The sequence below is a fragment of the Oncorhynchus mykiss genome, chromosome 7 (genome assembly GCF_057628025.1).
Source record: "Oncorhynchus mykiss isolate SJ-2025 chromosome 7, ASM5762802v1, whole genome shotgun sequence".
Taxonomy (NCBI): domain Eukaryota; kingdom Metazoa; phylum Chordata; class Actinopteri; order Salmoniformes; family Salmonidae; genus Oncorhynchus; species Oncorhynchus mykiss.
Window position 1 is genome coordinate 49,515,567 of NC_143028.1, and position 26,866 is coordinate 49,542,432.

Genomic DNA, 26,866 nt, shown 5'->3' on the forward strand with positions numbered 1-26,866 from the left:
ACCTCCCAATAGAGTGATAGACTGCACACACACAACAATACTCCTTTGAAGCATCTTCCCATACATTCCGTGTTAAAAAACTATTTCTCACTCCTGCTGTTTACAGGCTGTATAACAGTCTAGGCAGGTCCCTAAGTGATGCCACCGCTCCCTATGTATCCCGCCACCATCTGGCTGGGGGTGATTTATCATTTGACTGGCTGCTCTTTAAGTTCCAGCAGTGCACTCAGTAGCACTGCACTTTCTCTGAGGTTATTAATGAATACATCAAAACCACTTTTTTTCCCCCCCAAGGCCGTGAATCAGTAAGAGCAAACTGGTGCTCCCAGTGTCCTGATTGTTTGGGATGAAAAACGATTGCTACTCTGACTGATCAAATATTGATAGAGGTACAATCGTGTGGTGGGAGTGGGAGCTATTGTTTTACTCACCAATATACAATATACACTTGATGTCATTGATTTAACTTTCTTTACACTCTGTAGAGCAAGTCTTGAGAAAGAGAGAGAGGGTGAGAGAGAGTGCGCATCTGTTCTCCTCCAGGGAACGCTGGGCCCTGACACACAGAATCCCACTCAGAGCGGGGGGCATATACAGACTCAAACTCAGAGCTCCTGTGGCTCTTTGGAACCAACTATCACATCTGTCTCCACACAGAGTACTGAGAAGAATTATCCTTACTGGTGTCACGGAGTATAACGTTTCATAAGACCCTGAGCTCAATGACTAAGCATACTAAACACAGAGGCAGCATGATGATAAGAATCTTAAACAAGCCTGTCTCTGCCCTGCCTGTCCATGAAATGATCGAAGGACATGAACTCCCATTGCTATGGGCCATCTACAGGCCATGTATTATGTGAAACCCTGAAGGATGATGTAACATGAGGTTCTTGGCTTTTGACAAAAAATGTGACTAAATTTGACAAAAAAATCTATGCATCCATAAGATGAAGAAAACACTCAAGAAAACTCAGAACAACAATCATCAATGTACAAGAATTTAATCACATAAAATGAGGTTGAAAAAACACAATAGACACAGAGTTCTGTTATAAGTATTGTATAAATAAAACAAACATTAAAACATATAGAAGGAAAACATTTTTGCTTATCATAATAATTACCTTTAAAGAGAAGTGTGACAGAATCATTAGAAAAGCCATTGACAATCTATCCATTCTCAGAAAACACATTCATATGTTCAGGACACAGTTAATCAGACACTGTTGTTGTTTTGGAACTAATGTGTACATGTACGTGATTCTGTGGCACTGAAGTGAGGGAGACCAGATGAGTAGTATGAAAATTCTGAATGAACTATCACTAGACACTGTCTGTCTTTTATGTCAGAGAGAGTGGTCATGTTCAGTGTGTGGTGTGTCTCTGTGACCCCTCACACTGTGATGAAGGACCCCTGGTCTCTGTTGGCTGACTCTGGCACCACACAACGACCCCTTCGCCTGGTCACACGAAGCTTCCGGTGGAATTTGGCATAGCAACGGAACCCTGAGACAAATTAATAGGAACGCTGTCAGAGGATGGACAAGCAGGCTACTGACATCAGAAACTGAGCCCTATATGTCCTATGTTGGTTGTGTTCTCACTTAAATTCTCTGATGCTCTGTGGCTTTGGCCTGTTACGTCGCTTACTCACCTTCCTCACACATACAGTCATCATAGCACTTGTTGTTGAGGCCGCGGTTGTGAAGCTTGCACTCGTGCTGTCTCAGGTCACAGCAGGATCCTATGGGTGGGGTAGAGGGAGAAACGTCAGGTTATTTGCGTAACCCCGGTTCTCTGATAGTGAAGTATCTCACTATAGGGACACATGAGAGCCAGTTTCATCATAGCGCTTGATGGATTTTGCGACTGCACTTGCAGAAACTTTCCAAGTTCTTGAAAATTTCCGCATTGACTACCTTCATGTCTTAAAGTAAGGATGAACTGTTGTTTCTCTTTGCTTATTTGAGCTCTTTTTGCCATAACATGGACTTGGTCTTTTGCCAAATAGGGCTGTCTTCTGTTTACCACACCTACCTTGTCACAACACAACTGACTGGCTCAAAGACATTCCACAAATTAACTTTTAAGAAGGCACACCTGTTAATTGAAATGCATTCCAGGTGACTACCTCATGAAGCTGCTTGAGATAATGCCAAGAGTGTGCAAAGCTATCATCAAGGCAAAGGGTGGCTACTTTGAAGACTCTCAAATACAAAACATTTACTGATTTGTTTAACACTTTTTTGGTTACTATATGATTCCATATGTGTTATTTCATAGTTTTGATGTCTTCACTATTATTTTACAATGTAGAAAATAGTCAAAATAAAGAAAAACCCTGGAATGAATAGGTGTGTCAAATTTTGACTGGTACTGTATATATATTTTTTTACAGCATTAACAATATTATTTACAGTATATAGATTGTAAACAGTAGTGGGCCGAGTATCAAATCTTGGGGCACCTCTTTATGTAACTCAAGAAACTCAGATTTGACCACATCTACCTTGATGGCCTGAGGTCTGTCGTTGAGATAATTCTGAAACCATCGGCAAGCATCAGTATCCAACCCTATAGAGGACAGCTTATTCATCAGAATAGCATGGTCTACAGTATCAAAAGCTTTTGACAAGTCTACAAACATGGTAGCACAATTCATTCTATCATCTAAGGAATTTGCAATATAATTTACAACAAGCATGGTAGCCATAGTGGTACTACATTTAGGTCTGAATCTGGATTGATTAACATTAAGAATACCATTTACAGATAGAAAATAACATAGCTGTTTGTTGACCAATGATTCTAGGATTTTTTGCAAGACAAGGGAGCCTGGAAATGGGTCGATAATTATCGAGATCATTACTATCCCGCCTTTATGAATATATGAGCTGCTTTCCACACTTTGGAATATTTCCTAATACTAAAATTAAATCAAAAATGTGTGTTACTGAGCAAGCAATGAGGGGTGCTACATAGTTAAGCAAAGACGGGTCCATCTTGGTGTCAATAGCTAATCAGGCAGAAAGAACTTCTGTTTCTGTGAGTTGCCAAAAAGAAAAACCAGGACTACCATTTCCCAAGTCGACTGATTCCATCGAGACAACTGAAACTGACAATCTTCCCTGTTTCTGGGAAGAACTGTCAACTAACTCGCCAAGACCAGTTTGACCTCCATTTATTTCAAGTAAGACACTAGCTGAGATAAAATGCTGATTAAAACCATCACAAATCTTAACTTTCTGAGTAATGATGCAGGAGTCTAAAACTACTTGCTTAGAAAGGGCAGTAGAGGAATTACCCCGCTTCAGTGAATGAACTGTTTTCCAGAATTTAGAGGGATCACTAACAGTCTGCCATAGAGCTACGGAAGTATTTTGATTTGGACTGTTTAACCGAGGCAGTGCACCTATTTCTCAACTACCAAAATAGCTGCTGATCAGCTAACGAGACAGTTTGTCTTCGCCAGACTTGATTTCTTACCAAGAGGAGGTCTGAGAGAACAGGAGAGCACCATGGATTAATTCGGTTTTTGACTCTGAGTTGCTTGAAAGGGGCATGTTTAGGGCTCCTGAGTGGTGCAGCGGTCGAAGGCACTGCATCTCAGTGCTTGAGGCGTCACTACACAACACTTCACAACTGGCCGTGATTGGGAGTATAGGGCGGCGCACAATTGGCTGGTGTTGGCCGTCATTGTAAATAAGAATTTGTTCTTAACTGACTTGCCGAGTTAAATAAAAGGTTACATTTTTTAAACCGGTCAAAATGGATGAGAAAAATGAAAGTGTCAAAACAGGGTTCAGCTAGTAAAAAAAAGCCAATCAAATGTATTTATAAAGCCCTTTTAACACCAGCCGATGTCACAAAGTGCTATACAGGAACCCAGCCTAAAGCTCCAAACAGCAAGCAATGCAGATGTAGAAGCATGGTGGCTAGGAAAAACTCCCATGAATGGCAGGAACCTAGGAAAAAAAACTAGAAAGGAACCAGGCTCTGAGGGGTGGCCAGTCCTCTTCTGGCTGTGTCGGGTGGAGATTATAACAGTATATGGCAAAGATGTTCATAGACGACCAGCAGGGTCAAGTAATAATAATCACAGTGGTTGCAGAGGGAGCAACAGGTCAGCACCTCAGGAGTAAATGTCAGTTGGCTTTTCATAGCCGATCATTCAGAGTTAGAGACAGTAGGTGCGGTAGAGTGAGAGAGTCGAAAACAGCAGGTCCAGGACAAGGTAGCACATCCGGTGAACAGGTCAGGGATCCAGAGCCGCAGGCATAACAGTTGAAACTGGAGCAGCAGCACGACCAGGTGGACTGGGGACAGCAAGCAGTCATCATGCCAGGTGGTCCTGAGGCATGGTCCTAGGGCTCAGGTCCTCCGAGAGAACAGAAAGAGAAATATTAACATGGTCTATATTAATATACATCATAAAGGATTTTTTAAAATATTTATATTCACAATTATAGGAGGGTCAGTTTTCAATTTGGTATCTCTAATTCAAGCGATAGGGCAGTGGTCGCTAATATCACTTGCAAAAACACCACTAGCCAAATACTAATGGGGTCGGTTAGTCAGTTATAAATCAATCGATGAGGAGTTTGCAAGGTTTTTTACATGAATCTAAATGGGTTTCATTATCAGCTGAGTCAAGTTGAATTCAAGACAGATATTCTTAAACTGATCTGAGGCATGTGTAAGCCAATCAAGATATAGATCTCCTAACACATCCAGTTCAGATACCAGAAACGGTTTTAAATAATCAGAAATAATACCAACAGCCCCCACAGAAGCGGCTGGGGGGCGATAGACAGCAGTAATAAATATCTGCATATTTTGGCTTATGGCCACTTTTACAACCAACAAAGTGAGTAGATTTGACATAAAGAGTAAGAGTAGATTTGACATAAATAGCTCCCCCTCCCTCTCAGTTTTGTCTATCACATCTGAAAATGTTATAGTCCACAATGGCAATGTCCTTATCCATAATCAAATTATTCAGCCCGGTCTCCATGACGTCTGGGCTAGTGTCATGCACAAGACATCCAGAAAGTCTAGTTTAGACATCAGGCTTTGCATGTTTACAGTAAATTGATCAAAAATATAAATGCAACATGTAAAGTGTTGGTCCCATGTTTCATGAGCTGAAATAAAATATGCCAGAAATGTTCCATACGCACAAAAAGCTTATTTCTCTCCAATTTTGTGCACAAATATGTTTATTTCCCTGTTAGTGAGCATTTCACTATTGCCAAGATAATCCATCCACCTGACAGATGTGGCATATCAAGAAGCTAATTAAACAGCATGGTCATTACACAGGTGCACCTTGCGCTGGGAACAATAAAAGGCCACTCTAAAATGTGCAGTTTTGTCACACTACTCAAAGCCACAGGTGCTAAAGTTGAGGGAGCGTGCAATTGGCATGCTGACAGCAGGAATGTCCACCAGAGCTTTTGCCAGATAGTGTAATGTTAGTTTCTCTACCATAAGCCAACATCAAAGTCGTTTTAGAGAATTTGGCAGTATGTCCAACCGGCCTCGCCTCACAACCGCAGACCATGTGTAACCATGCCAGTCCACTATCTCTACATCCAGCTTCTTTACCTGCGGGAGGGATTGCCTGAGACCAGCCACCCGGAAAGCAGATGAAACTGAGGACTATTTCTGTTTGTTATAATGTCCTTTGGTGGGTAAACACTGATTCTGATTTGATGGGCCTGGCTCCCCAGTGGGTGGGCCTATTGCCATCCCACTCATGGCTGTGCCCCTGCCCTAAATCCATAGATTAGGGCATAGCAAATGCATTAAATTTGACCAATGAACTGTAACTCAGTAAAATCATTGAACTTGTTGCATGTTGCGTTCATATTCTTGTTCAGTATATATGTAACAGTTCAAGCCATCTATGAGATTTGAAAAGAGCTGGAGTATCCATGTTGACACAAGTCAATAGAACTGGTAGAGCTAGCCACAATGGGCTTTCTGATTGGATTCAAAGTGGCAGAGCAAATAGTAAAATTCAGATAAATGTGCACAAGATTACTATTGACAATACCCCTATGTTTATGAGCACATGTAGCAATATTTTTATTTCACCTTTATTTAGCCAGGTAGGCTAGTTGAGAACAAGTTCTCATTTGCAACTGCAACCTGGCCAAGATAAAGCATAGACATTCGACACATACAACAACACAGAGTTACACATGGAATAAACAAAACATACATTCAATAATACAGTAGAAAAAAAAGTCTATATACAGTGAGTGCAAATGAGGTAAGTTAAGGGAGATAAAGCAATAAATAGGCCATGGTGGCGAAATAATTACAATTTAGCAATTAAACACTGGAATGGTAGATGTACAGAAGATGAATGTGCAAGTAGAGATACTGGGGTGCAAAGGAGCAAGATAAATAAATAAATAAATACAGTATGGGGATGAGTAGATAGATGGGCTGTTTACAGATGGGCTATGTATAGGTGCAGTGATCTGAGAGCTGCTCTGACAGCTGGTGCTTAAAGCTAGTGAGGGAGATGTGAGTCTCCAGCTTCAGTGATTTTTACAGTTCGTTCCAGTCATTGGCAGCAGAGAACTGGAAGGAAAGGCGACCAAAGTAGGAATTGGCTTTGGGGGTGACCGGTGAGACATACCTGCTGGAGCGCATGCTACGATTGGGTGTTGCTATGGTGACCAGTGAGCTGAGATAAGGCAGGGATTTACCTAGCAGAACCTTGTAGATAACCTGTAGCCAGTGGGTTTGGCGACGAGTATGAAGCGAGGGCCAACCAACGAGAGGGTACAGGTCGCAGTGGTGGGTAGTGTATGGGGCTTTGGTGACAAAACGGATGGCACTGTGATAGACTGCATCCAATTTGTTGAGTAGGGTGTTGGAGGCTATTTTATAGATGACATCGCCGAAGTCGAGGATCGGTAGGATGATCAGTTTTACGAGGGTATGTTTGGCATCATGAGTGAAGGGTGCTTTGTTGCGATATAGGAAGCCGATTCTAGATTTAATTTTGGATTGGAGATGCTTAATGTGAGGATGGAAGGAGAGTTTACAGTCTAACCAGACACCTAGCTATTTGTAGTTGTCCACGTATTCTAAGTCAGAGCCGTCTAGAGTAGTGATGCTGGACAGGCGGGCAGGTGAGGGCAGTGATCGATTGAATAGCATGCATTTAGTTTTACTTGCATTTAAGAGCAGTTGGAGGCCACGGAAGGAGAGTTGTATGGCATTGAAGCTCATCTGGAGGTTAGTTAACACAGTGTACAAAGAGGGGCCAGAAGTCTACAGAATGGTGTCATCTGCGTAGAGGTGGATCAGAGAATCACCAGCAGCAAGAGCGACATCATTGATGTATACAGAGATGAGAGTCAGCCCGAGAATTGAACCCTGTGGCACCCCCATAGAGACTGTCAGAGGTCCGGACAAAAGGCCCTCCGATTTGACACACTGAACTCTATCAGAGAAGTAGTTGGTAAACCAGGCGAGGCAATAATTTGAGAAACCAAGGCTGTCGAGTCTGCCAATAAGAATGTGGTGATTGAAAGAGTCGAAAGCCTTGGCCAGGTCGATGAATACGGCTGCACAGTAATGTCTCTTATGGTGGTTATGATGTCGTTTAGGACCTTGAGCATGGCTGAGGTGCACCCATGACCAGCTCTGAAACCAGATTGCATAGCGGAGAAGGTACGGTGAGATTCGAAATGGTCAGTAATCTGTTTGTTAACTTGGCCCCTTTGAAGAGGGGCATGACTGCAGCAGCTTTCCAATCTTTGGGAATCTCAGACAATACGAAAGAGAGGTTAAACAGGCTAGTAATAGGGGTTGCAGCAATTTTGGCAGATAATTTTAGAAAGAGAGGGTCCAGATTGTCTAGCCCGGCTGATTTGTAGGGTTCCAGATTTAGCAGCTCTTTCAGAACATCAGCTATCTGGATTTGGGTGAAATGGTCGGGGGCTTTGGCGGGATGCTGTGGAGGGTGCCAGGCAGTTGACTGGGGTAGGGGTAGCCAGGTGGAAAGCATGGCCAGCCATAGAGAAGTGCTTATTGAAATTCTCAATTATAGTGGGTTTATCGGTGGTAACAGTGTTTCCTAGCCTCAGAGCAGTGGGCAGCTGGGAGGAGGTACTCTTATTCTCCATGGACTTTACAGTGTCCCAGAACTTTTTTGAGTTAGAGCTACAGGATGCAAATTTCTGTTTGAAAAAGCTGGCCTTAGCTTTCCTAACTTCATGTGGGCTATTCGATGCTAATGCGGAACGCCACAGGATGTTTATGTGCTGGTCAAGGGCAGACAGGTCTGGAGTGAACCAAGAACTATATCTATTCCTAGTTCTACATTTTTTGAATGGGGCATGCTTATTTAAGATTGTGAGGAAGGCACTTTTAAAGAATAACCAGGCATCCTCTACTGGCAGGATGAGGTCAAAGTCATTCCAGAATACCCCGGCCAGGTCGATTAGAAAGGCCTGCTCGCAGAAGTGTTTTAGGGATCGTTTGACAGTGATTAGGTGTGGTCGTTTGGTCGCAGATCCATTACGGATGCAGGCAATGAGGCAGTGATCGCTGAGATCTTGATTGAGAACAGCAGAGGTGTATTTGGAGGGGGAGTTAGTTAGCATGATATCTATGAGGGTGCCCGTGTTTACGGAATTGGGGTTGTACCGGGTAGGTTCATTGATCATTTGTGTGAGATTGAGGGCATCAAGCTTAGATTGTAGGATGGCTGGGGTGTTAAGCATGTCCCAGTTTAGGTCACCTAGTAGCACGAGCTCAGAAGATAGATGGGGGGCAGTCAGTTCACATATAGTGTCGAGGGCAAAGCTGGGGGCAGAGGGTGGTCTATAGCAAGCGGCAACAGTGAGAGACTTGTTTCTGGAAAGGTCCATTTTTAGAAGTAGAAGCTTGAATTGTTTGGGTACAGACCTGCAGCTATCTTTGCAGTAGATTGCAACACCGCTCCCTTTGGCAGTTCTATCTTGGTGGAAAATGTTATAGTTAGGGATGGAGATTTCAGGGTTTTTGGTGGTTTTCCTAAGCCAGGATTCAGACACGGCTAAGACATCCGGGTTGGCAGAGTGTGCTAAAGCAGTGAGTAAAACAAACTTAGAGTGTAGGCTTCTAATGGTAACATGCATGAAACCAAGGCTTTTACGGTTACAGAAGTCAACAAATGAGAGCACCTGGGGAGTGGGAGTGGAGCAAGGCACTGCAGGTCCTGGATTAACCTCTACATCACCAGAGGAACAGAGGAGAAGTAGGATAAGGGTACAGCTAAAGACTATACGAACTGGCCGCCTAGCAAGTTTGGAACAGAGAGTAAAAGAAGCAGGTTTCTGGGAACAATAGCATAGATTCAAGGCATAGTGTACAGACAAAGTTAAGGTAGGATGTGAGTACATTGGAGGTAAACCTAGGCATTGAGTAATGATGAGAGTGATATTGTCTCTAGAGACGTTTAAACCAGGTAATGTCATTGCATATGTAGGAGGTGGAACAACATGGTTGATTAAGGCATATTGAGCAGTGCTGGAGACTCTACAGTGAAATAAGACAGTAATCACTAAGCAGGACAGTAATGGACGAGGCATATTGATATTAGAGAGAGGCATGCGTAGCCAAGTGAACAAATGGGTCCAGTGACTGGTTGGGCTGGCTGGGGACACGGCGATTCAGACAAATAGCAGGCCGGTGCTAACAAGCTAGCAGTTAGTAGACTGGGGCTAGCAAGTTAGCAGAAGGGCCTTTGGGGGATGTTGTGATGGAGGTAAGTCTGTTTTTGCCTCTTCGTGCAGTGACGTTGATAGACCAGTCATGGATTAGTAGGGTTCCAAGTAGCTCTAGGTAGCTAGCAGGCCGCTGTTAGCAGAATGGGCCTTCAGCGCACGTCGCGCCTTAGGGGATGTCGGCATTCCAGTCGTAGAGGATCGGCGGGGTTCCGTGCCCCGTACCGGCAGTAGAAAGGGTCTGGATATTGTAGCCCAGGAGTGTGCTTCGGTGGTAGCCCAGGAGCCCTAGCCAGGCTAGCTTCAGGCTAATTGGTGCTTGCTCCGGGATGGAGACGCTGGCCAGGAGTAGTCACCCGGGATTGCGGTTAGCTAGTTGTGACAATCCAGATGAAAATGATTGCTTGATATGCGCATACTGTAGGTGTAGCTAACAACAGTGGGTCCCTTACGGGAGCTAACAGAGCTATCAATGGAAATTAAATTAACAGACCCATAATTACTATTTACAATACCCCTATCAACATGTGAATCTGTGGAGGAATGATTTTGCTGCGATTTAATAGGAGTAAATACCTTTGAACAGCATCCTCTGCTTCCAAAAGGTGTCAAAATTGTCTACAAAAGTTACACCAATGGAGCTGCAGTAGTCACGTAGGTAGGGAAGTACTATTAACCTGCTTAAATGTTCACTACCTTGACCCAGCAAGGGCAGAGGGCAAGAAATTTGAGGATGTTTTTTGATGTCCAGCAGAGATCCAATCAGTTCTTCAAAATCCTGTTTCAGCCTATCCAAACTACCATTCCTAATGTCATTAAATCTCACATGGAATACAACAGCATCAATCTCCGTGTGCTGACGTTGACAAAAGGCCGCTGCTTTCGACATCCACGGCGAGTGACGTGCCTCCATGGATGGTTGGTAGGGTCAAGAATAGGAACATCCACTAAGTCATCCAGAAGCATCCTACCAACTCCATTCTCCAGGGAAGGGGTAAACCCCTTTGGGGAGGGATCCCTGCAGAGCACTGGCCAGTCGGCTGTTGGGAGACAACACGGCAGCGACAATCCCACCAGGCCAGAGCGGCATCCAGCAACCGGAGTAGAAGAAAAAGTAGTCCGACATGGATTCCCTAGTAGCTTGTGTAAATTCGTTATTTGTTTGCTAAGAGTAGCCACTTCACCCCTGTAGTCCTATGCAAGCAAACAGTTGCTACATTGGAAGTCCGGATGGTCCAAATTGTCCCAGAAGAGAGCAAAAATAATCACAGCTCTTGCATCTTTGAAAACATTCGTTAGCAACCTTAATTTGAAACTAGTTTAGCTAGTCTAGCTGGGCTTCCATGTCTCTCTTGTTGACAGGAATGTACTAAAAGTTTGCTACAAGCTACAGTGGGTTTGGAAATATAGCCTGCACCCCGCTTCCTGAAACAAGCACAGCCAGTGAAATGGCAAACACACAAGCAACACACACCCGAGTCACACACCAGTACGGCAAACAGAGAGAAAGTGGAGGACTTGCTCATCGTATGGATCCCGGCTGCACATACACTATACGAGCGGAAGATGACCAACTCGCAAGGTAGTGCTGTAGCAACAAGTAGTAAATTGTGGGGCACTGAGCCAAAACACAGGTCAACATGTTATAAGGCTCCACGGTCCCACCCTCTACTTCATTATCAAGCAACTGTTTTCGTCCACGTGAAGGGAAACGTGGTGAGATTCTTCACTCATATTAATATTGTCGGTAGAACTTCATAAAAGGTTTGAGGGGTTGCCCAACATGCCGCATTACAGATCTCTTGGATAGAGATGCCTTTGTATAGTGCCCATGACGCAGCCATACCTCTGGTGGAATGGGCTCTCAAGCCCTCCGGAGGTGGTAAACCCTTGCTATTATAAGCCAGGGTTAGGTTGTAAGGTAACCTTTGATAACCCTAGGGCAAATAGCATGTATGAGTGGTGGACTGACAGTGCGTGCAGCTCACTCACCCACTTTGCGTACGTAATGGCTAAAAGTAATGCAGTTTTAAATGAGAGATATCACATTCCTACGCTTTCCAGCGGCTCAAACGGCTGCTGTGAAATGACCTCAAGCACAATAGATAGGTCCCACAATGGGACTAATGGCTTGGACGCTGGGCATAAGCAACACGCCTTTCAGAAAATATCAACTCAGGGGGTGTTTTCCCGCTGTATTATTGTCGAAGCCTATATGACAGACAGAGTCTGCAGTACCTCTTAATGGTGGAAAAGGCTTTCCCCTGTCCAAAAGGTCCTGCAAAAAGCATAGTACCTCTGAAACAGAGCATTGGAAGGGAATTATCTATTTCTGACCACACCATCTTTCAAACATACACCACTTATTGTCAAATAGTGAGCTTGCAGAAGGGACACTTGCCTTAGGCCTATTGCATTGATATTCATCCTCTCACGGGCCAGGCCCAAAGAGTGCGCAAAATCTCTCCATTCACTTGCGTCAACAGATCACTGTGTAAGAGCAGCTGCCAGGGCTGGTCAAAACAATCTCCGCTAGCCACAGCTGTCCTGGCCATGGAGGGGCTGTAAGGATGAGGGACATGTTCTGATCCTTTACTCTGGATAGAGTGGGAAGGATCAGACAGGGGAGGAAATGCATAAAGCTGCACCCTTGGCCATGGGTGTGCCAGCGTGTCCACCCCTAGTGGCGCATCACTGCGCCACGAGGAAGCTTGTCCGTATCTCTCCCACACTTGGGCCACCAATTTGGGATTTACAGGGGATTCCCTCTGGACAACATGTCTGCTACTGTGTTCATAACACCTGGAACATGAGTCACAGGTGAAGAGAAGAGGTTCTGCTCCACAGAATGGGTTCTTCCTCCCCTTCTTCATCCTCGTTGTGGAAGTGGTGCAGAATACTGTCATCCTCCTCCTTGTACATCCTCTTGTCTCCGTTCCCTGTTGCTAGTTTGTCAAACAGTGGGTGGAAATCCAGGGGTGACTATCCATAACCTCAGCTCAGCTGGTTTCATTCAGGGTTGTTGGGTTGCCTCTTGGCCTGAAGGCTGGGAGGAAGAAGAGCCTTGCGGGGGTCTGCCTGGCACGCCCTACTTTTGAGACTCGACTTAGGCAACTTCTTGCAATGAGTGCAAGATTCAGGATTAGCGAGAGCTGCCTGAGCATGCTCCAGTCCCAAGCAGGGGGTCTGCTGGGTTCACCTTGTGCAGGGGTAGTAGTAGCCATAGCTCTGGCTAGTGGTTCCAGGCTATGCTTGTGATGGCTGACGCTTAGCCGTATAGCTAGCTAGTGTTCACATCATGAGCTAATTGCTAGCACGCTGCTAGCTGAAGAAAAAGTATGTGGCGTAACTCTTTGGTGAGCTAGCTAGGTTAGCTTTGCCTTGCAGTGTGGGCTAACCAAATATTAAATGTCAAAATGTTCTGTCTTTTACCGTGATGGGGAAAAAGAAGCATGAAGAAGTTAGCTAAGTGGTGTATTGGGGCGAAGGCTCGCCGTGTAGTGCTAGCATTGACTGGAAACTGAGAAGTAAACTTTTCCTTTGGGTGGGTGTGCTCAATTCATGCAACGCAAAGCTGTTATCTTGTGCTAGGCAACGCGTCCTGTATAGGTCCCCTTTGAGCAGTTAAGCAGGAAAGCAGTGGTTCAAGTCGTGCTGAGGAGAGATAGATAGAGCTTGTTCTCCATTAAGAAACTGATAATGAAGTAGAGGGTGCCATTACCGTGGCACCAATTTACCATACACTATTTGCCACGCTTCCTGTCTGCCTTTGACAGACGTGTTAACTTTCTTTCACAAAGAAAAATTACTTTCGGTTGTAAATTCAAAAACGAAAATGTTTCGACCATCACATGGCCTTTTTCATGATGAGCTTTCAAGAGACCATGACCTGAGTGGCCAGAGGTCAAGGGTCAGCAGAGTCGTGGATGGAGGACAGTTTAGTCACTGACCTGGGAGGCAGTCCAAGTGGTGGTCACATGGCTCGATGGCATCAGCGTCCACCGTCAAGTTGCCACTGCTTAGGTTCTTACTACGCCGCTTGTCTTCAGCATGCAAAATAACCAGCACAAAAACAGATTATCAGTAAAGTACCAGTAAAGTACTTCAACCCAGGCTCAGACAAACGTATGGACGATCAAGCAAACACTTCAATGTCAAAGAAATAACAAATATATCAAACATGTCTATCCTATGGAGTACAGTATGTTCAGTAGATGCAAAAGGATCATTAGGGTTTTTTGTGGAGTGAACACATATTAATGTATGACTTTCCACCAACATTAACATTAGCTGTATCTTCTCAAACTGAGATGACTAAATGTGTATTTGAATAAAGTGCTGACCTTTCTTCCTGGAAGAAGGCCAGGCATCCACTGGCTTCATGTCCTCGTAGTCCGTCCAGTCAAACAGCGTCATATCCAGAGTGGGCATCACCTCTCCTTGCACTTTCCCCCGGCCTGACTTCTGTAATGCAGAGAGAATATTATAGCCACACTTCAGTGGTCTATAACTACATTCCCGTAGTTGAGGTGAACAGACACCTGGTCCATAAAATGGCCTGTTAGTTGTGGACACTCAGGACTTCACAGCCCAGAGTGCTTTACAGGCAATCAGTGGGTTTCGGAGGACATGGCTGCACACTACACTGTTTATAGCCCTGAGGCAGCATACATACATCATACTAAACATCTTATGGTAGAGTGTTACTACTTGTCAGAGGAGAAGACCTGTGAATCACTTTAACACAGCTGTGATTTTACCGGTACGTCAATGTCCTTCAATATCACACCTTGAATCAAAGCAATTTAAGCAGAAGTCAATATTGAATAAAACAACTCCTCAGGGAACTACTTAGCCAAAACCGATGTCATAAACTTCAACAAAGCTCTTTTACATAACTCCTTTCCTCTGGACCTCTGGACTGTGTTGACAAAATAATAGCAGGTTATAATGAAGTCAATATGACATTGAGAGGTCTCCTGGGGATGTCTAGAGAGACAGGACCTGAGAAAATCATCTATCAGGAAATAAGGGTCTGTGCCAACCAGACTCTTTGTGCACATTGATCCCAGCTCATTCTGTGTCACCCAGAGAAAACATTGAGAAACATCAACTAGATGAATGGTGGTGGGATACTAGTACCTGGCTGTTCATTTAGCCATCAGCCAAAATCAAAATTAATTAAGAACGCTCACAGCGTTCCGGTGTCAATGAACCCAGGTCCACTCCAAGCAAGGCTATAATTTCCACTGCAGGCCGATATCTGACAGCTCCTGAATAAAGACATGCACACAATATCCAAGGCTCTCTGGCAGCTTGTAAACAGCATACCAAGCAGTCAGACAGTTTAGACATCAAACACTCAGAGCCCAGTAAAGCCAGACAGGGCTACAGTAACTATGTAACTATGGACCTGAGACAGACACCACAGAAAAACAGCCTGGAGTAAGAGTCAGACCTCAACACAGGCTGAGTACTGTTATTTGCCAGTCTGATGAGTGTGTTGGTGATTTAATAGCATCCTGAGAAAAATAGAGGGAGGATAGAAGAGGGAGAGTATTTGTATGTGAGAAGCAGAGAAGGTTTCTATCTATCTACCTGTGTGAGTGATCATTGTGATGGCAGGCAGCATGCTGGGAGAAAGTGAAGGAAAAATGATAGGTAATTTAAAAAACCTGTCTCCTCATTTCTCTGAGATGAGTAATGAGCTATGTGATACATTAAGCCCATTACAGAGCCTAGGTATTTCCAAATAGGAAATACAGTCACTCTTTCTTTACCATGAATAGCTCTCCTACAACACTTAATTACAATAGACAATGTTGTTTTGAATAAGCAGTCATATGTCTTTATGGGGTACCTTGGGTTTGGTGGAGGCTGGGGGCAGAGTTGGGGGATGCTTGCTCATCACCGTGGTAACCGCAGAGGAGCCGGAGCCAAAGTTGGTGGAGGAGACAGATCCCTCCTTCAGACTAGAGTCCAGCTCAGGCTCAGGGAGGAACCCTATAGGAAGGATGGATGGACAGAACAGGGGTTGGGGAGGAGAGGACAGACCATACATTATCATATCCACTTAACCAGATTGTTGACAAGAAAATTCAGTTTTTTTAAAAGTATAAGGTCAACGTCAGACTTAACCTCTTAAACTCTGATGCCCTCTGGTGGCATTTTCTAAACTACGCATAATATTGTATATTACCCTAATTAAGAACATTTCTGTTTCAAAACTATAAGTCCTACAAACATATGTTCAGTACTGTTAGAAAGGTAAAAACGGTGCGATCCAGATTTCTTTTTATATTACAGAGCCCAAGAAAACTAAGCAGGCCTCCAAGAAACTGACATTGTAATATTTTAAACAAATTCCCATAGGGACACAGACATTTTAAAAGCGCAAGGTTTGTACAATGGACAATGCCTTAATTTTTCGTCTTACAGGAATGATATACATATGATGAGAAAGCTGAAGTCTCTAGCTATCCAATGATGTAAATACACGGAGTGTACAAAACATTAGGAACACCGTCCTTATATTGAGTTGCACCCCCTTTTGCCCTTAGGACAGCCTTAATTCGTTGGGGCATGGACTCTACAAGGTGTCAAGTGTTCCACAGGGATCCTGGCCCATGTTGACTTCAGATGCTTGGCATCTGAGAGAAAATGTTGCAGTTTTAAAGCTAATTTCCTATTATTCTACACATTTTATCATTGGGCAGAGAGATTGTTGTTGCTGCAGCTTTGAAGCTAATATCCTGCAATTGTACAAATTTTGCCATGAAACTCATTCCATGAATCCCTTGGCCAAAATGTGTTAATTAAATGTCATTTTTTTTGTAATATTCAAGAAAAAATAAATAATGTAATAATCATATTAATACTAATTTGGAGATCTGGCCGCAGACCCCCTTTAGTACCTCAAGTCTGAGGACCTCAGTCTGAGAACCCCTGCACTAGATAGCAGTAGGAGGTCTCTTGGCCACTTGAAGCCAGTTGCAGGGTTACGGCTCATTTGATAACCCTAGATTCTTTGGGGACTCACCTTTAGTGTGCCGACCCTTGTCTCTCCGACCTCCATGTCTCCTGTGATCAAAGTGGTGCCCATTTCCCTGTTCCTTTCCCTTGTGTGGCCCCAGAGGGTGGTTGTCCCGAGTATGAGATGGATTCCTGATGCCTCCGCGACCATTCTCCCTCTCCCTGCCCCCAGGGCCCATCTCCAGTCTCACCGGGCTCAGGCCATCCAGACCCGTCCCATCATCCTCATGCCGAGCTGCGGGGTGCAGGGGACTGCGGGAGAGGAGCCCAGCCCCAGTATTGGCTTTGGCACTGTGGGCCCCTTGGCCCCCATGCCCCCCTCCACGCTCCCTGCCGTTCCCATGCCCATGGCTGTGGAAGCCCTGCTCAGGGTACTGAAGGGCATTGCCATTGCCTGGTGAGGGCTGTGCCAATCTCCTCTTGGCGTGTGTGGAGCGGGACTCGGTGCTGTGTGAAATGACCAGATTGGAGACCAGGAGAGCCAGAGGCAGACACCAAGAGGAAGCCATCACCTATAAGTACAGTGCCACCTGCTGGAAGAATACAACATATTTCAGTACACTCGTTCTATATGTTTGTATGTATATGTTTTACTCAAGAAAAGAGATGGGCAGGAGCAGCTACAGTATGATGCCGCAGACACGCTTTGGACTTCCAGAGTTCATTCAAATACATGTAGACAAACTAGGCTCTTCCTCATCATGTTTTTAAAAAATCCCTACAAAACAGAGTATTTTCTTGGGTGAAACATCCATGTCACAGCTGATCGGTGTGTTATTGCTCTGGACTGTCTGTGGCTTGAAACCTCTGCCATGAAGTCCATCACCAGGCAGCCACACTATCATCTTCTGAAGTCCCCAGACAGTACCCATGTTGTTCCCTTGTTCTCTTTTCCCAGAAGCACTCAGTTCCACCATATCATAGCCTACTCACCCCTTCACCCCATCCCTGATGCTGTGCTACAGCAGTACTCATCAGTCCTGGCAGTAATCGTCAGCCTCTTGGGCTACCCTCTCAAGCCGCAGTGGCTCTTTAGGAGCCTATAAAGACAGAGACAGGCAGCCCCTTAGTGCTTGTGTTATAAATGTCTTTCCCTGTCTGTCTGGAAATATTCCCAGCAAACATGCCCATATTGGCATGATGTGGGCCCAATGCAGGCAAAAATATTGGACCCATATAGGCTGCCTTTGCTCATTGGCTCCAAATTGGCCCCCAAAGCATTTGCCCAGTGTGGACATCCCATATGTGGTGAGGGCAGCCCTCACCTTGCCTGAAATAAGCAAACATTCTCACAATGTGGGCTAAAATATTGGCCCCATGTAGGCTGCCCACCTTGGGCCAATGCGCCTTTGCTATTTAATAGGAATTCATAATTTATTTATAAAAATGTAATTCAATGCATAGATTGCACATTTTAAGCCTTAAAGGTATTTAGGGAACGTGACACATTGTATCAGAAAAACAATGCTGTTGTTACTTTCATACATATATTTTCAAACAAGAGAAACTGTTACCTTTCTCCTATGTCACATGTACTTAAGTGTTTTTTAAAGACGTCATCAATGGCAGTGTAGAAGATAAAAACAATTTGGTCATCAAACAACAGAACAACGCCAGTAACGGTTGCACAAAAAGAACTGTGTGCAAACCACCCCCCAAATATTCAAATTGGGATGGCTCATGCTGGGCTTGGTGTGGGCTAGCCTGTGCTGGGCAAGGGGTAGCCCATGTTGGGCTTGGTATGGGCTGGCCCATGTTGGGCTGATGTAGGATTGATGTGGGCTAGCCTTTGTTGGGCTTGTTGTGGGCTAGCCTGTGGCAGGCTGGTGTGGGCTTGATGTAGGCTAGTCTATGCTGGGCTAGCCCGTTTTGGGCTGATGTGCTATTGCTGTGGGCTAGCCCGTGCTAGGCTAGCCTGTGTTGGGCTTGATGTCGGCTAGCCCATGCCCACCTTGCCCACCGAATAACCACACGGGGTCAATGGAGTAATGTTCGCTGGGTTGGTATGGGGCTCAAGGAATCCTCAGGATTAATAATCACTAACTGACCAACTTAATTTGTATTCAACTCAGGATATCCTAATAAAATGTCCCTGTTTTCTGTTTCTAACCCCCTGGTCTAGTTCATGTGGGTTCATTTGGGTTGTTTATTAAAAGAACATGGTGGGCTTTCTGTTCTTCTCTGATGGGTTGGGACCGTCCATCGCATTGCAGAATGACTGCAATGCCCCTGCAGGTCAGTATTTTATGTTAAAGACGGACGGCTTGTGACCCATACAGAAAATCAATTGGGAAGAAGTATTGAGCCACTGCTGCTGGGGTGTTGTGGGTCGATAGCCTTGCCTCCATCATCACACACACACACACACACACACACACACACACACACACACACACACACACACACACACACACACACACACACACACACACACACACACACACACACAAATACTTTCAAACACCCCACCCTGAGGTTTACAGTGGGTTATTTAAGTGCTTCTAAAAATGGGCCAGGACTAGGAGATTGCGTTATGGGGAGGAGGGGAAGCAACTGCTGTCCAGGGAAATTTGTGGTGCTATTGCAGGCAGACCTGCTGGGGGATTAGACACAAACTGCTTTCTCCTGCCCATCTCTGGGAGGGAGTTCCACCAGCTGTGCAGTGGGACTGTAGTTGCTGAGGTGAGACCTTTATCTTCTCCAACCTTACAGTGTGTGTCTGAGAGAGAGGCAGTGTGCTATATCCCACATAAAGTGTTTGGTCAGGCTTGATCACATTTTCCAGCCCTGTACATATGACTAGCGTGGCAAAGCTACCGGGAATTTACCAAAGTTACCAGAATCTTCAGTAATTTTGGCAATTAACAGAAAATCTATAGCAATCTATCATAACTTTGGTAATTTATACTTGAAATAACTTAAAACAAATACTGTATATATACACTACTGGTCAAAAGTTTGGACACACCTACTCATTCAAGGGTTTTTCTTTATTTTTACTATTTTATACATTGTATAATAATAGTGAAGACATCAAAACAATGAAATAATACATATGGAATCATGTAATAACCAAAAAAGTGTTGAACAAATTATTCAAGGTAGCCACTCTTTGCCTTGATGACAGCTTTGCACACTCTTGCATTCTCTCAATCAGCTTCACGTGGAATGCTTTTCCAACAGTCTTGAAGGAGTTCTCACATATGCTGGGCACTTGTTGGCTGCTTTTCCTTCACTCTGTTGTCCAACTCATCTCAAACCATCTAAATTTGATTGTGGAGGCAGGTCATCTGATGCAACACTCCAACACTCTCATTCTTGGTCAAATAGCCATTCCAGAGCCTGTAGGTGTGTTCGGTCATTGTGGTGGGTGGTGCCAGAATAACAACCTATCCCTCAACGTAACCAAGACTAAGGAGATGATTGTGGACTACAGGAAAAGGAGGACTGAGGACGCCCCCATTCTCATCGACGGGGCTGCAGTGGAGCAGGTTGAGAGCTTCAAGTTCCTTGGTGTTCACTTCAACAACAAACTAGAATGGTTCAAACACACCAAGACAGTCATGAAGAGGGCACAACAAAGCCTATTCCACCTCAGGAAACTAAAAAGATTTGGCATTGGTCCTGAGATCCTCAAAAAGGTTCTACAGATGCAACATTGAGAGCCACTTGACTGGTTGCATCACTGCCTGGTACGGTAATTGCTTGGCCTCTGACCGCAAGGCACTACAGAGGGTAGTGCGTACGGCCCAGTATATCACTGGAGCTAAGCTGCCTGCCATCCAGGACCTCTACACCAGGCGGTGTCAGAGAAAGAGCTAAAAATTGTCAAAGACCCCAGCCACCCCAGTCATAGACTGTTCTCTCTACTACCGCATGGCAAGTGTTACTGGAGTGCCAAGTCTAGGACAAAAAGGCTTCTCAACATTTTTTTTACCCCCAAGCCATAAGACTCCTGAACAGGTAATCAAATGGCTACCCGGACTATTTGCATTGTGTGCCACCCCCAACCCAACCCCTCATTTTACGCTGCTGCTATTCTCTGTTTATCATATATGCATAGTCACTTTAACTATACACTCATGTACATACTACCTCAATTGGGCCGACCAACCAGTGCTTCTGCACATTGGCTAACCGGGCTATCTGCATTGTGTACCGCCACCCACCACCCCCTCTTTTACACTACTGCTACTCTCTGTTCATCATATATGCATAGTCACTTTAACCATATCTACATGTTCATACTACCTCAATCAGCCTGACTAACCGGTGTCTGTATGTAGCCTCGCTACTTTAATAGCCTCGCTACTGTATATAGCCTGTCTTTTTACTGTTGTTTTATTTCTTTACTTACCTATTGTTCACCTAACACCTTTTTTGCACTATAGGTTAGAGCCTGTAAGTAAGCACTGTAAGGTCTACTACAGCTGTTGTATTCGTCACATGTGACAAATAAACTTTGATTTGATTTGATTATTCTTATTGGTGTCCTTTAGTAGTGGTTTCTTTGCAGCAATTCGACCATGAAGCCCTGATTCACGTAGTCTCCTCTGAACAGTTGATGTTGAGATGGGTCTGTTACTTGAACTCTGTGAAGCATTTTATTTGGGCTACAATTTATGAGGCTGGTAACTCTAATGAACTTATCCTCTGCAGCAGAGGTAACACCATCCCATCTGTTTTAAGTTTATTGGGACTATAATTTGTTTTTCAAATTGCAATGACCCAACACACAGGCTGTGTACCTAGTCAGTTGTACAACTGAATGCATTCATCTGAAATGTGTCTTCCGCATTTAACCCAACCCCTCTGAATCAGAGAGGTACGGGGGGCTGCCATAATCAACAGCCACGTCTTCGGCGCCCTGGGAACAGTGGGTTGCTGCCTTAGGTATCCTCCCTTTCCCTTTTTAAGGGCTATTTGACCAAGAAGGAGAGTGATGGAGTGCTGCATCAGATTATCTGGCCTCCACAATCACCCGACCTCAACCCAATTGAGGTGGTTTGGGATGAGTTGGACTGCAGAGTGAAGGAAAAGCAGCCAGTGCTCAGCATATGTGGGAACTAATTCAAGACTGTTGGAAAAGCATTCCAGGTGTAGCTGGATGAGAGAATGCCAAGTGCGTGCAAAGCTGTCATCAAGGCAAAGGGTGGATACTTTGAAGAATCTGAAATCTAAAATATACTTTGATTGGTTTAACACTTTTTTGGTTACTACATGATTCCATGTGTGTCATTTCATAGTTATAATTTCATACAATGTAGAAAATAGTTTTTTTTTTAACACTTGAATGAGTAGGTGTGACCAAACTTTTGACTGGTACTGTATTTTATCTGTGTCCATATTGTCCATATGAGTTTCTAGGAGATAGACCATATGGTTCAAGAAAAAAATAGCCTAACGTATGAAAAAAGCATTTAATCAACAATGGTATTAACTCTTAACTCGTCCAATTATTGACTTTTTTCACAACTGCCATCGGTTTGACACCAAAACATTGAGAGCAAATACATAGACATACTAAAATAAATGTATAATAAAAAAATAAATAAAATAATGCTGAAACCCTCATATTAAACACCAATGGTATTCACTAAATATATTTTTATATTATATTTTGCACAATGTTTTACAGATTTGTCATTCTATTTTTCATTTTAAAATTGTCTTATTTAATTATTTTATATATTTTACATGTGATAAGGCCACACAGAGGGCCAGAGATCATTACAGATGCCTGTGATAATCTGAAATACCCAAAAGGGCAACTAGATGTCATGTAATAGATTATATAACATTGTTGAAAAATACCAAAATTAAATTAGTTTACTGGTAAACTTCAAACGTTTCTAGTAATATACCCTCCCTTTGCAACCCTACATTTGACACAAACTACTGCTATGGTGGAGGGCAGAGGGAATTTTTTAGGGAGACTTCTCAGAAAACCTGCCATCGCTAGAAAATACTCTCACTTGTCAGTCTGCTCAGTTCTGGAGGAGTGTGCTCCATGAGGCCTTGCTGCCAAAATGAACCAACCAACTAGTCCAAATAAATAAACAATCAAAATACACAGGAAACGGATTGACTGATCCCAGACTCATTTTGGAGATCACTGAGCCCTTTGAAATGAGCGTGCAGATAATGGGCCACAGACAGAGGCTGAGCAGCAGTCTGATGTTATGGCACAAAAATGATTTCTCTCTCACACAATGAGAAAAGTGACGCCTTCATAGAAACATAGTGAACTGCTTGTCGCAGCCTGAATAGTCCTGTTGCCTTAAAAGGAAGCTGGTTGGTGACAGAGAGGCACAAAGCACCCCTGCCTAGCAAAACCCCTTCTCCTTTGGCCCTTTCATGTAGCCACTAAAAGGTGGTCCCTGACAAAATCAGGATGTGGGTGGTAATGGAATACTCTGGGGTGAAGTTCTCAGCATCATCTGATGATTAGAAGTCTACCAAACAGTGTATTACAGAGCACTGTGTGATATAGGTAGGACGCAGCAGGGGTTAGCATCTGGCACTGAGGCTGTGGCCGGGCCTGAGGGGCCACATTAGCAGGGTTAGCTGGATAGTGGAGGAGCGTGAAACTTTGATTCTGAAGACAGAGAGGGCTTTGAGAGAGCATGAGGAAGAGTAGGACATGTAGTGTACCTTCACCTCATATACATGGAAAGCTGTGATCATGAAAAATGACCTATTGAAATAACGAGGAATAAGAAGCCACAGATCCTAGAAGACTTTGTAGAACGACTGCATATCATCAGTTGAAGGCCACTAGCTGGGTTAAAACAATATAAATGATTTAGACTGTTCAGACAGAAGTCGGGCCAGTGATGAGGGACAATCTAGCAGCAGAGTGTAAAGGGCCACCTCTGGAGGGGCTGATTCATTAAACACTATTGATGTGATCTGAGAATTCTCTCTGGTTCTACGACCAGTCCTCAGCGATACCAGGCCCTGACATGCTTCATAAAAGCCCAGCTAACAGCAGATCATGGACACAGCTGAAATTATAGTTTGAAGTGTGCTTCTGTGGTAGTGAGGGACGCAGCAAGGCAAAGTAAAGCAGTGGAGGCACAAGGCACTGGTCTGGCAGTGGTCTCTATTTAATGCGCATTGATAATTTCACCTGCTGGGCAACAAGCCTCCAGAAGCCATCTGCTTCTTTCCTGTTGTCTGTCATAGCAACCAGCCAGGCCACAAGGAACAACCAAACAAAGACCTCAAGACCACCGGAATCATTCTGGGTTTACATAAAGAGATTACAGGCCCATGTCTAAAAGCAGAGGCTTCCTTTTTTCCATTTCTATTCGATTATTTACCTGATTAGCAGTGTTCTGTCAAGTTGCTGAGTGTGTGCCTTACGTGTAATGTGGTTAATTTAAGCCAGTCAATGACAGTGAGAGGACAATGGGAAGGCATCAGGAAGGGAGTGGGTGGCAGGGCTCAGGTGAACTCTGGTCCCTGTCCCCATCACACACGGCTCAATGAAGAACAGCAGAAGGAAGACTTCACACCAAACAGATCAGACATGCATGGCTAATTTACCATCCTTTCTTTGCTCCCCCCCTCAATCATTTGTCAAACTTATTTAAGGGACAATGTATGCCTTAATTGATCTATTATCCAATTAAAGTTTACTGTTTGCCAGGTGTTTGCCATGTGTGTAATAAGGTTCTCAATATTTACCAACATTTTACAAGTCTGACATGGTAGTTTCCATCTGATTTCTCAACAAATACTTCAGGAAAGCTGCTATGAAAGTTAATTTCAGCCAGTAGCATTTCAACCGCCAAATCAATTACCACTGAGTGCTGAATTCTTCAATACAATATTGGAGATTTCATACCATCATTTTTTCCAGCTCTGAATTTGTCCAATATAAACTCTTGTATTGGTCTGTTTGCTTCTGTTTGGTTCATAAGCAGTTTCCGTGATGAATACACCTCTAATGTTGGGCGAGATCGAACATTGCCACGGTTGCACAGCAATATCAGAGACATCCCGCAATGTAGTCCTTATCTTCCAGTAGAGCATGCTCAGTGCACATACACTCACAGCGGGGCAACCTCCTCCAGACACCCACAGAGCAGAGAGAGAAACGCGTTCGAACAACGCTGAGACACAAACAGCACCAGGAGAACAGAGCTACAGACATCACACTGAGAGGAAGAGAAGGGTGGTAGGCCAAGAGAACTTAGGGAGATGGGGGGGAGAGAGAGATAAAGAGAGAATATCCAGGGGAGGGTTAATTGGAACAGTGACAGTGGAATCTTGCTCTCATTTGGTGGCACATAAGGAGACCAGCTGGGTCCACTGTTCCACAAAGACACTCCTTGGACAACCAAAACATAACAACAACCAATCAGACTGAATCAACCTTGAACCAGCATCTCACACCAGAAGACTCATTATAGGACATGGAGATGGTGGACACTAGTGGATCACCAATGGAGTCCATAGTGGAGGAGATTTTCTATGATGGCACAACTCACTACTTATAGACTACCCACTACACAGAGGAACACTGAGGACACATGGGGAGGGTGATAATGATAAGAAGTTATATATGTAAGTGGAATGGGGGGAATTACTTTTAGGTGAAATAAGGCTTAGTTAGTGAACCATAAAGTCATGATTAATATTGTCCTTTGGTTTCCTATTATTTTGATTAGTTTTCTCTGATTAGTGATTGTAAACTGGGATGTGGCCCCCAATTTGATCTGCTGGGAGCTTCACAGTCAAGTGCACCCACAGTCCTCCTTGTGATCATATTCCTACTGATTGGCTTGGTTTTATTTTAACGGACTTGTTAATGCTTGTCCACAAACACTGTACACCCGATGTGTCTGCTTTATATTCACTTTTAAAGGCATGATCTGACATGGAGACGCCCAAACTAAATTATATATATTTCTCTCCCTCTAATTAAGTCCTTGTAATACCAATATTATTGAGTATAGTCTCAAAGATGTACAGGCAAGAGGACATGATCACAATATATTATTGTATCACAACATATTCACATAATTCATATTATTTGAGATATTTGCCTGATACAGAAAACATTATACCCTCCGCCCTAATCAGAATGATTTTCCCCGTGCCAAATAGAAACATACTTTTGTTCAGATATCAGAATTAAAGTTAGCATTAAGTAATTAGTAATATTGAAGGTACTATTGTGCATAGTAAAAAGGCATACAATTTCACATTTATTTAAATGCATAATAACTGGGCGCAACGGTTTATATCTTGCCTTCTCAGTGGATTCCATTCATATAACTTTTTTAGAAGCAACAACAGTGTGTTACAAATGCACTACTTAGTAGGCTACAATATTTAGTCTAAAATGCAACAATAAGCTAAATGAATGACACAAAATGTGGCACATTTGATTGGCTTTTCGTTATTGCGACATAGCCATGTTTCAACACTTGAATAAAATGACAAAAAAATTACCTCACCCGCGTTTCTTAATCCGTTGAGGTTGACTATTATTGCAAAGGTAATAGTTTTATATGGGATGAGCGATGTAGGCCGTGAAAGCGCACAGGACTGAAATTCCGTCTGTTTGGGGTCCGTTCACGGTCGGTGTGTTGATCGTTGGGATTAAATTTGGTTTATGAGGAGAGTCACTGGCTGGAAGCGCGTAACCGTATGCGCGAACGTGCGGGGACTGATGTCAGTGTTTGTCCCATTAGTTGAGGCGCAAGAGAATAGGCTACCTGGGTGTGGGATGGGTTACGTCAAATTTGTTGCAAATAATTAAATTCGTGATTTTTTTCTGAACGTTTCACTACATGCATTGGGAACTGAATATTGAAACTCAGTGTTAGAGAAGCAATTAAGTGTGCTTAAAGAAATTATTTTGCAAGAAAAACTAAACAAGAAGCATGTACAGAATACAGAATAAAAATTTTGTAGAACTCAAGAACTGGCATCCGTGCATGTGGCAGTAGATGGTAATGAAGAAGCAGAGGTACAGCATGTTGTGGAGTAGGACTTCCTGCTTGGCACAGTGCATTATTAGCATATTACTCCGTGTCCCCGGCAAGAGCAGAGCGTGGTATACTAGCTGGTATAAACTCCCC

General features: G+C 43.8%; 1 protein-coding gene across 3 annotated transcripts; it reads right to left on the reverse strand.

The window, feature by feature from the left end:
* Positions 1–988: 988 nt before the first annotated feature.
* Positions 989–26,470, reverse strand: LOC110528010 (draxin-B). 3 transcript variants are annotated; one of them, XM_021609782.3, is made up of 7 exons: positions 26,240–26,470; positions 16,777–17,302; positions 15,598–15,740; positions 14,081–14,201; positions 13,688–13,780; positions 1,658–1,747; positions 989–1,509 (listed from the first exon to the last, which is right to left on the reverse strand). In XM_021609782.3, the coding sequence occupies exons 2-7, from the start codon at positions 17,276–17,278 to the stop codon at positions 1,397–1,399; spliced, it is 1,062 nt and encodes a 353-aa protein (XP_021465457.2). In that variant the 5' UTR covers positions 17,279–17,302; positions 26,240–26,470; the 3' UTR covers positions 989–1,396. The 3 variants fall into 3 exon arrangements, with proteins under 3 accessions (XP_021465457.2, XP_021465458.2, XP_090097350.1); XM_021609783.3 differs by having other exon boundaries at positions 26,235–26,431; XM_090241224.1 differs by lacking the exon at positions 26,240–26,470 and adding an exon at positions 17,703–17,811.
* Positions 26,471–26,866: the final 396 nt, after the last annotated feature.